This window comes from Neodiprion virginianus, chromosome 5 (genome assembly GCF_021901495.1).
Source record: "Neodiprion virginianus isolate iyNeoVirg1 chromosome 5, iyNeoVirg1.1, whole genome shotgun sequence".
NCBI lineage: Eukaryota > Metazoa > Arthropoda > Insecta > Hymenoptera > Diprionidae > Neodiprion > Neodiprion virginianus.
Window position 1 is genome coordinate 24,776,283 of NC_060881.1, and position 13,120 is coordinate 24,789,402.

Below are 13,120 nucleotides of genomic sequence, written 5' to 3' on the forward strand. Positions count from 1 at the left end.
TGCGAAAAAAAAAAAAAAGTTACAAATTCGGCGAAACTTACTTCCCGAATACTTTCCCAATAAGAAATCTCTGGTTGCGCTCCTGCGAGTGAAAGTTTCTTTTCTTATCTATTTGGTCCAAAGAGTCATACGAAATTTCAAAGTTTCTAATGTACAATGTGGTTTCTCTTTCGTACGCACTACAGGTACATAACACAATTTTTACGAATACAAGCAAAGCTTGGTTCGTTGAAATATCTTCTCAAAAACTTTCACCCTCTCCTTTGTATCCGACGCCGAGAGCTGTTGATCAAGACTTGCGCAGTAAGGGTTGGCGGTCCCCTTGTTTAGCAAGCTCAACTTTACCCCAAAGCGAGCATCGCGACGCCCGAACAGTTTACTACCCACCACCGGAGGCGTCGTACACTGGGGCGCCACCCCCAGTCTCGGGTCATTGAAATCGCTGTAAAAACATGGTGAATAAACAAACGAAAATACATCATTTGATACCGTTTCACCGGTGACGTGAATTTACGAGGTAAATTATTCTCAGGGGACGAATAAATCTCTCGGCTCGGTGAAAAATGGAATTATCATCGTCGTAACGTGGAAATGTGAAAGTTTTATGCACACCTACGCGTGATAAAAATTACTTCAAATTTAATCAGCGGTGAACCGTTCGACGTGCTTTAAAAATTTCTTCGACTACGAGAGATAATTAAAAGACTGTTAAAAATCGAGACGCGGTCACACATGTTTTCAAATTTGAATAATCGGTATTTCCTGTAGTCAACTGTGTCCGAACCGCATAACGATGACGCTGCACCTCACGGAGAAGGATATAGACGACATACCGAGTCAGTGGCTGGAAACTATTGTCCACTATATAACCGGCTTTCGAAATGACACGGTTGACTTTTCTCGGCCACACTTGCGACCCTCGGTCGTCAATATCTACCCCCTTTTTGTGCTCATGTACGTCGCGCTGATAATCACAGGAACGTTGACGAACTTCGGTATGATGTATCACATCGTAAAGTGCCGTCATTACAGAGACCCGACTTACGCGTTTCTCATAAACATTGCCATCGCGGACCTGATTAAGTGCATTTTCGTACTACCGATATCGCTGACAGTGATGCTCGTTCAGAACTGGGTCTTTGGAAAGTTTCTCTGCTTCTTTTTGCCGATGCTTCAGGTGAGACTCGTTCATAGATGCGGTAGGCTAAGGATATGTTCGTTTCGTTCGTCGAAATCACCCGAAAATTCAGTGAAATTGAGTAAAACGAACCTACCCGAGAACTACTGGCACACGTTCCGGTTGGATGACTGTTCTACGAACGAATAGCGATTCCTCTTGCGAGATTACGGTTCGCGAAATAAGAGGCGGAGAATTCAACCGAAGACAAATTTTCTGAGAAAATTTATTCCGGGCAGGAAAAGAATCTTCCTGACCTGAGGAAATTTTTTTTCTTTCCTTCAAGCTGTGAGCTACTTTTTTCAGGAGTAACATCAATTTATGTAAACGACATTTGCCTGGCAGAAGTGCATTTGCTACTGTACTTCGTAACGGTGTACTCGTGTATTTAAATAACATTGTTAAAAATCAACAGCCGTGCTTCAAGGCAAGCTTCAATTCAAATTGCCACTCGTTTTATTCGATCCAAGCAGAGAAGAGAACACTCATTTACTTAATACGCATTACGACACAAACATTTACACGTTGTTCAAGTGTCGATGTAATTAACTTGTCTGAACATTTCTCATTCACGTTGCATAAAATTGTTACAAGGCGTAAGATATCGTTTGAAGTTTCACTCGTTGCTAGAAGTAAGTAACTAACGCTGATTACTGATATAAATTGAATTATCTTCAGTAAGTTCTGCAATTTTGTGCAATTAGTTGAAACTTTTCACTACCGTTATAACTTATGTAATTAAACGTATGCACAAAGTGATGCGAAGTAATTTCAACCCATGCCAAATGCAATAGAATACAATTTCATATAGTAGCTGCGAAGCTGCTAAAACTATGCCATCAAGTTACGCTGAAATATTGATAATGTTGAATTGACGTATATTCGTTAATACGATCAGAGTTGAATTATTTCAGAGAATAGAGATTTGTATAGATATTAATTGAAATGATCGAAACTAAGTACGAAAATATTTTGAAGTCATTCCGTGAATTATAATCTCAAAATCCAACGCTAACTTTGACGTTTCATAACGAGGGTCTCAAAATAACTACAATATTCTCTCAAGCAATTACGTACGAGTGGTTCTAACCTAATTGTCAGCAATGAATTCGAAATAGAAGCATGTCAATAGAACGTAAGCCGATCACTTCGGATTATACTGTGAATATTACGGAAGCTTGACTAATTATCGTGCACGATATAGTTCATTTAGTTATTTGGGATTACAGTGTCATCAAAGTGAGCAAAGTTAATGGCATGATAGACGTTGATAATTTTCTTTTTTAATAATGTTTTTTTTTTCTCAATCTATTCAGCCTTATCCACAATCGACACAAGTAGTCGGAAGATCGGTCAATAATTATCCCCATAAAATTTTACTCAGTGTTACTCCTTGACATACTTTGGAATAATCTTACTTCAGCCTTTCGCTGACTTTTCGAATCGTGTGAGAAAAATCATGGTGTTTACGTGCAAGAATCTTCCGAATGAATTGCCTTTTCGTTGAAGAAAGGAATTTGAGACCGGACTATGATTGGATGAGTGAAAAAATTGAAATGATAAACGGTGTGATGTGTAACATTGTTCGCCCCAAACAATGGCGGACTATACTTATACAATAGTTCCATAAATATTTTAAAGATAGTTAAATGTCGCTTCGAAAACTCAAGTATCAATACCTGTTTCTATACCGTCAGAGATAAAAGCTTTTCGCGTTTGATCGAGACGATTCTTGCTAGCGATAAAATTATGATCTTGAAAGTTTCAATGAGTTCGTATCATTAAAGAAAGAGGGAAGAGAAAATTTCATGATACGACAACTGCGTTTATCTATTTTATCGTTCCTTATCAATTAAGCTCTGACATTTCTAACCTCAGCTCTTGATGTGAGATAGAAAAGACCGGAAACTTTCATAGTCTTAATCGGTTCTGAGCTTTTCTCAAGACTTTATTTAAACAGGATACTTGAATTGACCCTACTTGTAAGTTTGTTCGAGTATTATAAGTCGAATCAGAAACGTGAATACTGTTTCATTACAGAAGAATTTTGGTGGGTAGGTTAAGTCGATGAAAGAAGGCCAGACAGATAAATGGGCTAAATTCAGAAAAACCGAATTATATAATTCAAAATGACATGAGTGCACGTTAAAATTTCAGTAAAAAAAAAAACATCGCCTTTGTTACATTCAGCCATATTTTTAAGGCGAGATATACGATGCCCCCGTTAGGAATTCGAAAAGGACGTCTTCTCCGTTCACATTGTTATAATTCATTTCTCTCTCTCTCTCTCCTTTCCACCCCGTCGTCTTTCTTTCATTTTCCTCCTTTAAGCCACAGTAGCTACATGCATCCGTTCAATTGTCCTGCTGTCCCTTCGCCTGCGTTTCTCTATTTCCTCCCTTAGATCTCTTTGGGGTTTATTTCTCTTCTGCCTTCCTTGTGGAAGAATTTGATCCAGTCATTTCATATGTATTTTTGTCGCGAGGCTCTCACCTTTCTCACTGTTTTATACGATACAATATTTTTTGGTACTCTATCAAGGAGCCTCGGTATTTCAATTTCTCTCCGTCCAATTCTTTACTTATACAGTGTGTTTTTGAGTAAGCTCCGCAGTATGTTGTACCACTTGAATAAACGTTTGTCACTTACAATTAGAGAAGTTTTTGAACGAATCCAATTTTAATATTACAGTATGATATAAAAACTGCAGTTGGGAAATGAAACGTATCAAATTATTCAAAAATATGCGTAACTTAGTAAGTAATTTTGAAAAGTTAACCCAAACAAGTATCACGGTTTGACAAATGTTAATTTTTACTCTTAGCTTAGCTGGATATTATTGATTGAAAAAATTTTTAAGCACCTTGGACAATTGGATAACAACAATTCTGTAGAGTTAATTTAATAAAACTTGTTCCACCTGCAAGTTCGAATCTGAAAGGTGAAAATTTTATTAGCTTGTTGATTTTGTACACTTTTAGGTTCAGCCTAATTAGCTGATTAGCTAATTTTTGCCGGCTAACTATTTTGACCGGCTAATTGTTTTAGCCAGCTAACTTTCACCTAATTAACCCAGTTAATTATCTCGACAGCCTAACTCGTATAGCACTACTTTTTACAAACTTTACACGTCAGAGCTCGTAAAATAATATTCGTAGTGGTTTCCATCTCAATTTTTGAAAAATGAGTCGTGTCGAGTCTTGAGTCGTCATTTTATCTTCGTTTCAATCAATAAAGCGACATACCGTCCCGCATTTTTTCTCTCACGACTTTTTTCATCCTGATATCGGATTATTCAGCCACATGCTACATTACAAAAATTACCGTTGGAGCTTCTGCTCTACTTAGCATAGCAGCATTCATTCCCTCCTCAACTTTTTTCCGTCGTATCGACGACAAGCATTATTGTACGAATTTTGTAATATAAGTACATACGTGTAACTTTATTTGCCATAGGATTTCACGCAGATTTACACTTTTCGAAACGAGGTTAAATATTCCTCTGTTATTTTATGCGCCAATATTCACTCTACCATGCTGATCAAATACATATACCCCTTTTTTATCAAAACATAGCAGTGACGGAACTGATACGACATAAATGTATTCAGGAACTCTTGTGGTAGCTCTAATAAAAGGGATTCGAAGTTTCAACAATTTGCATGAAACGATAACGAACCACAAAATTCTTTGAGAACCATTGGGATTCCCAAAAACCAGAATCCAATGAACAATCCCAAAACTCCATGGAATCATTATTGGAATCACCGATAATAATGATTCTTAAAATGTGACAGAAGTTTATAAACTTTCCTGAACGCCATATAAAAAGTAGCCAACACTTCGCGTGGTGGAACTTCCGTGGAAATCTCTCAGAAAAATTCTTTGAACCCCAAAGAATTCCTGAGACTTCCGCGCACGCTTTGAGCTTCTTCTTTCTCTCAGAGTCACGATACTTAATCGACTCAAAGGGAAGTGTATAAAAAGGTTACGCACGACAATAATATTTCTATCAAGACACACAGAATCGAACATCGGGAGACTCGGGCCGGTTGAACTAACAATATCGCAAAATTCTCTCCTCGTGTAGCAATTGTTATAGCCAAGTAGGACGCTCCGAATTAACGATCTAATATGCGTACACAATTGGTTACTGCCCTATTTTCCCAGCCCACAAACCGAACCTGAACGATGGCCTCGATTTTCCGGGTGATCGTGCATCTATTTTCTATACACCTTAGAAAACAATGCATATTACCTGACACTCCAGCTTCGAGACTGGAGTTCGTAACAGTATCGATTGAAAGAAAAAATATCAACATTTTTATAATTATAAGTCATTTTTTCTATACATCCGGACATTTATTAACAATTTGCGGTCAAATGCCGGAATTCACTGTTTCAAATGGATCAGTGTTTAACCCCTGTTTCTTTCCGCCGTTGAACATTTTATATTCTAAATTTAAATCGCAAATACAAGGGGATTAATGATTTTTGAAATAAATTCAAACCGCGCGTTGGAAATGAGTCGACCGTGAATAATATATGCCCGTGAAAGAATCTCAAATTGTATTACCTAATTTCATACGGGTTGAAAAAATAAAGAATAGACGACGGAGCCCGTAATGTCGTTTTAAAGCAATGACATTCGTTCTCGATGCCATTTTCTCTCCCATCAATGCATAAAAATGTATGACTTGGACGTCGAATTCAATCCCATGAGAAGTATTACATTAAGAAAAGGTTATTTTTCGTCCGTCATTCCTGCATGACCAAAAGTATAGATTCAAAGTCTAATTAGATTTTGTCGGTGAAACAGTGACTTTTAGAATTTCGTGGAAGAAACTTTACAGTGAATTCGAACTGTTGACGAGCTGGCAAAATTAGAATACGACATATTTAACGTAGGAATTCTTTGCAATGCTAATGAACAGAAAGAAACCACGAATGAAATGAAAAGTGAGATTCAGGCTCCATTTCAACTCGTACATTAATTTAAACTTTTACATTAATAATTTATAAACGATGCAGATGACCCGTTAAGAAGTTTTCCTGCTTTCAACTTTGTTCCGAAAGGACAAAGAACAGTTTCAAACACTTAAGTGTCTGTGCCTTTTAGTTGGCTTATTGCACAATTTTCGAATAAATGGATAAATTCACCAAAGGGTGTAAGCGTCGGTCGGAAATTTTTTTCACAATTTACCTTCCACTTATTAAAATTTCAAGCACGTACCTTCGTCTGAAAAAGTTATGGATAAGGGATTTTCCGGCAAAAATTTTTCGCTCAAAACGGTATCGTCAATCATTATTCATTGCGAAATTTGATTATTCAATTATTTTAGTAAGATCCGTGATAGTTGAAGTCGTAGAAGTTCGATCAATTGAACAATTTATGTTTCTGGAATCAATTATGTCGCTTCAAATCGGATGATTGATAAATAAAAAAGTATCCAACCATTCGTCGCAAGTTCGAGAGAGTTATTGAAGAAAATTACATTTTCCTAACACTACATGAGAGCGAAAATGCCATAAATTTCGCAAAATTGCGCATCCGCCTTACATGGAATCGCAGATATTAAATTCTGAGAAGATTGATGATACACAAAATTCGGTGCTATCACTACCTTGATAGTTAGAAGTTAACAATCTGTTGGAGTATCACGATATTGTAGAGTGTTATTATAACAAACTGTCGTAGACTAAACAATTTTTCAATATCTTATTACTTCAATGATTTTTTCCATGTGGTTGAAAATTACAGGGCGTCTAACAACATGATAATACCTGAAAATCCTTAAATGCCATGAAATTTAAAAAGTTAAATTTAAAAAGTTATGAAATCTCATGAAATTTTACTAATGAACCTGAAAATTTTATTTTCAGGTTGATTGGTAACTCAGATTTCAGCAATTTATAGAATATTGATACTCATTTACATTTTTATTAATTTTAAGTCTTTTGTACAGATAGATCGATTTGAAGAAAATGGGATTTTTTCTCTTCCCACGTACGCAGCATATTATTATATTTATTGCATTAATTTAAACAATAACAAGGTGATGTGAAAGTAAAAAAATCGACATGTTCATGTCAAGTTTCTTGCTACACTTTAAATATTAGTAAAATCGCATTTAAAAATTTTATAATGTAGTTGCGGATTGTCAAAAAGTTCATGAAAAAGTTCTTATTTTGTTCCTGAAAAAACCTTGAATGTCATGATTTCTTGATCGCCAAAAAAAGTTTTTATTGTTGTAATTATCTTTACTAGATTGTTCTTTGTCGGAATTTACAAAGATTTTTAATTTATAATACTTTGTTTCGGACATTCTCCCTTTTTGATATGATACCGAAAACGTCCAGTAAAGAATGAATTATACATTGTACGAATTTCGTTATAACTCTGTAACAATGATCGTAACTTTTCAGTTTCGACCATTGTTCGTCGTTTGAGTTTCGTATTCAGAGTTTATACCGTTACGTTCAGAATCTTTGAATTCACCCTAACTTGGCCTCGTCTGGCCTTTTCAAACTTCCATCAAACTATTATAAACCTTAATTTTACTTGACACAACAAACTTGCTTCTCTGTTCGTCCAGCCGCAAAATTTTCATTTCTCATGGTTAGCAGGACATTGTAATTAAGTAGGTAGCGTTAGGATGTCGAATATTAACGTTGTTGGAAATAGAGAAAGATTTGGGACACTGCAATTTTTTATTACAGCTAGGTCAAATTTGTTTTTTTTCTGTCCCGCATTTTTGAGTCTAGTAAAGTGTTCGCATTAGTCTATTGTCTCAGCAACGCAAAATTACCGCAGTAGTTACAAGAAAATATAGTACCAGTGACCGTAATTTAAGAAAAAAGCAGTTACACATACTATAATTTATACATATCGCAATAAGGTAGAAAATAAAAGTAGTTGAAGACTGTATAATATCCGGATTTGAAAATTTCTTTTGTAAAGAGATAGTTGAACGTAAATGCATCGTCTTGAGGATACGAGAGACCGTGGCTGAACGTTGGACGAAGTAATCGTGTTATTCGACAATCGTGTGTCGTTTTGCGTAAAGCAGCTTCGACTCCGTCAATATAATCCGAAATCCAATATTTTTTCCGTCTCTCTGAAGCAATAAGCATGCAGCAAGATCCCATGAACCCAATATAACTGCCGGTCATCCAAAAGACGAATATAGTTTTTAAAAAAGTATCTGTTTTATTTATCAGATAAATGCAGTTCAAAGGACCGGTTTGTCTCTATTTTAAATTTCAACAGTTTCACAGTCGATTGTATACAAGGTCACACTTATTTACGTACACAGAAAACTTGTGTCAAGTATTTAATTTCCAATCCGGAACCTAAAAATTCCTTTTTTTTTTTTATATGTCGTTACCTTTATTCATTAATTTCTTGGATATAAAAATGGTAGTATTTGCTACTTGAATATGACTCGTACATCTAGTCAAACGTAGTTAAACTACTAATTAAACACTTCGGGCGGGTAATAAAAAAATTAACAGCTGTGTGTATTTCTCATTTTGCTTCCTTGCTTGACGAAATAAATCTCGCAATCAAACAGTTATCTCACGATATTCTATTTCACGGTGTTCGGTAATCGAATAAATTTATAAATTTTTGTATTACATCTGCGATCTTGCCGATTGAAATCAGTCATCCCTTTTCTCGCTCTTACAGACATTGTTCCGTTTTTCAGGATATACCTCTTCACGTCTCGATGATCACTTACCTCCTGATTGCATGGGATCGTTTCCGGATGTTGAGCGACCCGGTAAAACCAAGAATTCCAGCATTCGTGTGCGCCTTGGGGACGTGGTTTTTTGCCGTTTGCATTGTCCTGCCTTATCCGATCTACACAACTTATCTGGATCTAGGGGTGAGCTTTATTCATTTACAAACGACGGGAGAAACGGGTTCAGAGGCATCCTTTTAGGGCCGGACTTTCGAAGAGGCTTGTGATTTACATTTGCACCATGAAGGTCTCGTCAAACAAGCCCCTGAAACTATTCAAGGCACATCTGTACCTTGTCTCAACCACTTTGTCTCGAACCTCACAGTGACTACGCGAGGAATCTTAAGCATCGAAAATGATGAACGCCATTTTCAAAGATTGGAAAAAATACGGATGATCAAAATCACAAATATTACAGTATGAACAATTTTTATTTTAGAAAATTTCGATACTCTTACAAGCAACTCAATCTGCACGAGACAAATGAAAATAAACTGGCTTTCAAGTCCACTACCAGTATAGGGATACCTTATGTTTGATGCAAGAATCTTTTTTTTTTCTCGGAGTGTGAACTCGAAACTTCATGACAAATTTGTCCCACGAGTTTTCGTTTTACATGTCAAAACCTGGGAAGCAGCGCATGTCTTTTCGCGCAATAATAAATTTACGAAGCACTCTTCGTTAAAACACCAGGTGTTTCAGAGTAGGCACTAGAAGACAATTTTTCTGGAAACATGTTGCTTTTTGCGGTACAAGCATAGAAAAAACGAGATCCTCTTTGACGTTAAAGAAATGAATAAAAAAAAGAATCCAAATTTGACATTGTAAAAAAATCCGATGACTGATTCAGGTCCTAAGAATTTCGTGACACGAGAACGAAATAATAACAGAAAATTGACGTATGAAGACACGAACGTGGAATATCAGTCAGCACTAGCCCTGCATCAAGTGTCTCTAATTGTGAGCAAGGTTTGACTTGTGCAATTTCAACCCGCAGTTTTTATTTAAAAAGAATTTTCTCATACGAGCACTGCGCTTTACTGTAGCCGAAATTCACCACCAGTGTAGCAAACATATTTACATAAACAAAGCCATTTTCATATGCCGAACCTGTACTACCATAAAGCTATTCATTATATAACTTTTTTACCATAAGGCATTTACCTGTTTTACCATAAGATCCCCACCTGTTTGACCATGAGATCATATTTGTTCACACGAATGTATCGTGTGTACGTGCAGTAGTACTGGTGGCACTCTTCATTATTTTAATGAAAGCAGCTTATTGAAATTATTCCTGAATATAAAAATTTATAATAACTTCTTTCGCACATTAGTTCTATTCTCCCAAGTATTTATTTTGCGGTATTATTTATCTTATTCTCAGTCAATGGAACCTGGATTTTTTTTTTCTTTTTTGACGTTCAAATAGTAACAGTCAGCTAAGAATTTTTTGAAAACCTCGAGAATTCATAACAATTTCTAATAGTATCATTAATTTTATGTAAAAAAAATTTTGTACTTTGGTACTGACTCAGCCTTTTGATAATATGTAAGTTAGGTTTTACAAATGAACCTGTTGTGCGCAATTGGTGAAATAAACCTGTCTGTGACATAAAAACTGAACATCACTTTTATTCAATCTGGAATAATTTATTTACGTGGAGTCGCAAAAATATGGCCGCCCTCGAAAGTTCTTCGTGATAATCCACAGGAGGTTGAAATTGGCTTTTGGTATAAGCTAATATATCAAGAAAATATAAGACCAACGGTACCTCGAACGCCGTGTTACCCATAACTTCAGGCAAATTTTACGAGTGAAAAACTTGGCTCTAATTGCCGAAAGTTTTATGGATAAATTGATCCAGCACTTCGTAAAAACGATTCAAAAAGTCGGTGAACAAAGATTATTCACTACAGACTTAACAGATTTAAACATTTTACACCCACATGATGCGAGTGTCTTGTAACTAATTCAGATCAAGCTTAAGGTCCGCGACTAACGTTCAATAAATTTGCCAAAGCTGTTACACTCTACAACCTTCTGTAACGTTCTTGGGTTTGCTTATTCTCTTTTACACTGCGAGAATAACCGAAAAGTCCAAAAGTAGGATTGAATGAATTTAATGTGGGTACGGTTAGAATATCATTTCGATGTTTATTGCGAGGCGGATTGTTTGAAAGTTGGAGACGAAGTGCATTGTACAGTTTAGAAGGTAGATGCGAAGCAACTTGGGATAAGTAAAACGAAGCATGAGTGAGTGCAGAAACCAGACAGCGGGATCAAGGTTCTGGGAATGAAAGGAGATAGTCATGTTTGCAGAGGATACACGAGAGATTGTTTGGTCTAATTAAACGAAGAGGCGTCTAATTAACAATAATAATATTCCTCTTGTATTTTCCAATCTTATCAAATCGGTCAAAATTGATCTTCTTCTCACTTTTTTTTATCCTCATTGTCCGAGTTGTTGTTCAAGAACGAATTTGTTCAGTAAAATTCTTCGTCAAACAATTGGGAATTTTCGGAATGAGTGCTCAAAGTCGACGGGACTCTACATCTACGGAGAGTAGAAAATGAGCTGCTTCAATATATATTCCGACTAGAATCACCGAGCAATCGTCAAGCCTTGGCTTGCCGTAAGCTTTAAATGCCTGGCTGGTTACGTCGAACCGCAAAAATTTACCGGGGCCTTTTTCGGGGTGCGATGCGATACTTTCATGTAGGGTAGAAAAAAAATTGCCTCTTTCTAACTTTCCCAGCATCCTCTGCTGACGTCGACACGATTACACCGATTCAGATATTGCTTCGCTGTTCTGGCTTACGTCACAGGATGAAATATCCGCGATCGCGTATAGTTGGAAAAATTTTTTACATCACGTTCCGTGAATTCGCAAATGCTAGAGACACCCTCCTGCAACCCCTAAAGCGCACTTCAACCAGTTTCCAATTAGTATAAATACGCGTAGCTATCCTCCATCTATTTTCAGATCTGTCTCTCCATTTAGGCATTCCTATTTATACCTTCTACAAAAGAAAGACAGTGCATGCAAATATATGGAAGCCACTTCGCCAGTATCGATCAAAACTGTAGTGCACCAAAGACCAAAATATTGAAATTATGCAATTATAAATAGTCGTAGAATTCCATTTTTGAACCGTTTCTGGGACTTGCAAATTCTGGAATCTGGCAAATATTTCGCACACGGTACGAAATGCCGCATCGACTTGTCTTTTTTATATTCGAATAATACTGCGAACGATATGCTTACCCTCCAGGTTACTTACATAACTTTATGATGAAAAATTCTTAATATATTTACAAAGATATGAAACTCCAACCGAAGTTTATTGACGCGAGAAATTTCTTCCTCTTTGCAATATATTAAGTATAAAATATGCTTCAAAGACAACTGGCGCAACGCTTTAACAAAGATAAACATTTCAAAGCATTTCAGAATGTTCCGTTTCTTTTCCTGCTTCCGTAATTATAATCATATCAACTTGAGATGTAAAACGGAAATGCTGTTCGAGTTTTCATATCTTGCATAAAATAGTATAGCTTAATAATGCCGTATCTCGGTTTATTAAAGATACGCTGAAAAAAAAAGAAAAAATTCAATTTCTTACAACTTCGTCAATACGAATGGTTTTGCAACTTATAAGTCATACTATTGTCAATAGCGTTCGATCCAATTGATGTTTCCAAAAAAATATTAAATTGAATTCAGAGGTAGTGGAATAAAAGTTTTGACGTGAGCCAAACTGAACCAGATACCATATCTTTTTTTTTATTCTGTTTTTCATTCAACACAGCATGGCAATTGAAGAACATTAACAAAAATATTTCTAGATTAATATTTTTTATACTCGTACGACAGAGGCTGATCCTTTTCTCAATAGCACAAATTAAAATGAGATCAACAATCAGTTTGGTAATCTTTTGATATCTAGATCGGTTGTTCACTTCCATGCGCATGTTATCAATTACTGGCGATCAATACCATAAAGTAAATAATTCAATTGTCAGAGCCATCCTGAACATTCGTCCAAAGTATTGATTTTTTTGTTTTGTTATAGCCCCTGGAATTGGGGTTTTTGAAAAAATAATTCCAACGTAATCGAATTCTGTTTTGCGCACTTTTCAAAATAAATAAAAGTAAATATCGAATATTGACTTTGGACATGGCTAAAAATTTT

The 13,120-nt window shown here is 36.0% G+C and overlaps 1 protein-coding gene across 1 annotated transcript in view; it reads left to right on the forward strand.

Annotated features, from left to right (window-relative positions):
* Positions 1–397: 397 nt before the first annotated feature.
* Positions 398–13,120, forward strand: part of LOC124304531 (5-hydroxytryptamine receptor 1) — a 41,800-nt gene continuing 29,077 nt past the window's right edge. The window contains exons 1-2 of the mRNA XM_046762902.1: positions 398–1,177; positions 8,887–9,066. Coding sequence (XP_046618858.1) covers positions 794–1,177; positions 8,887–9,066 — 564 coding nt within the window. The 5' untranslated portion in view covers positions 398–793. The remainder of the gene's footprint in view (positions 1,178–8,886; positions 9,067–13,120) is intronic.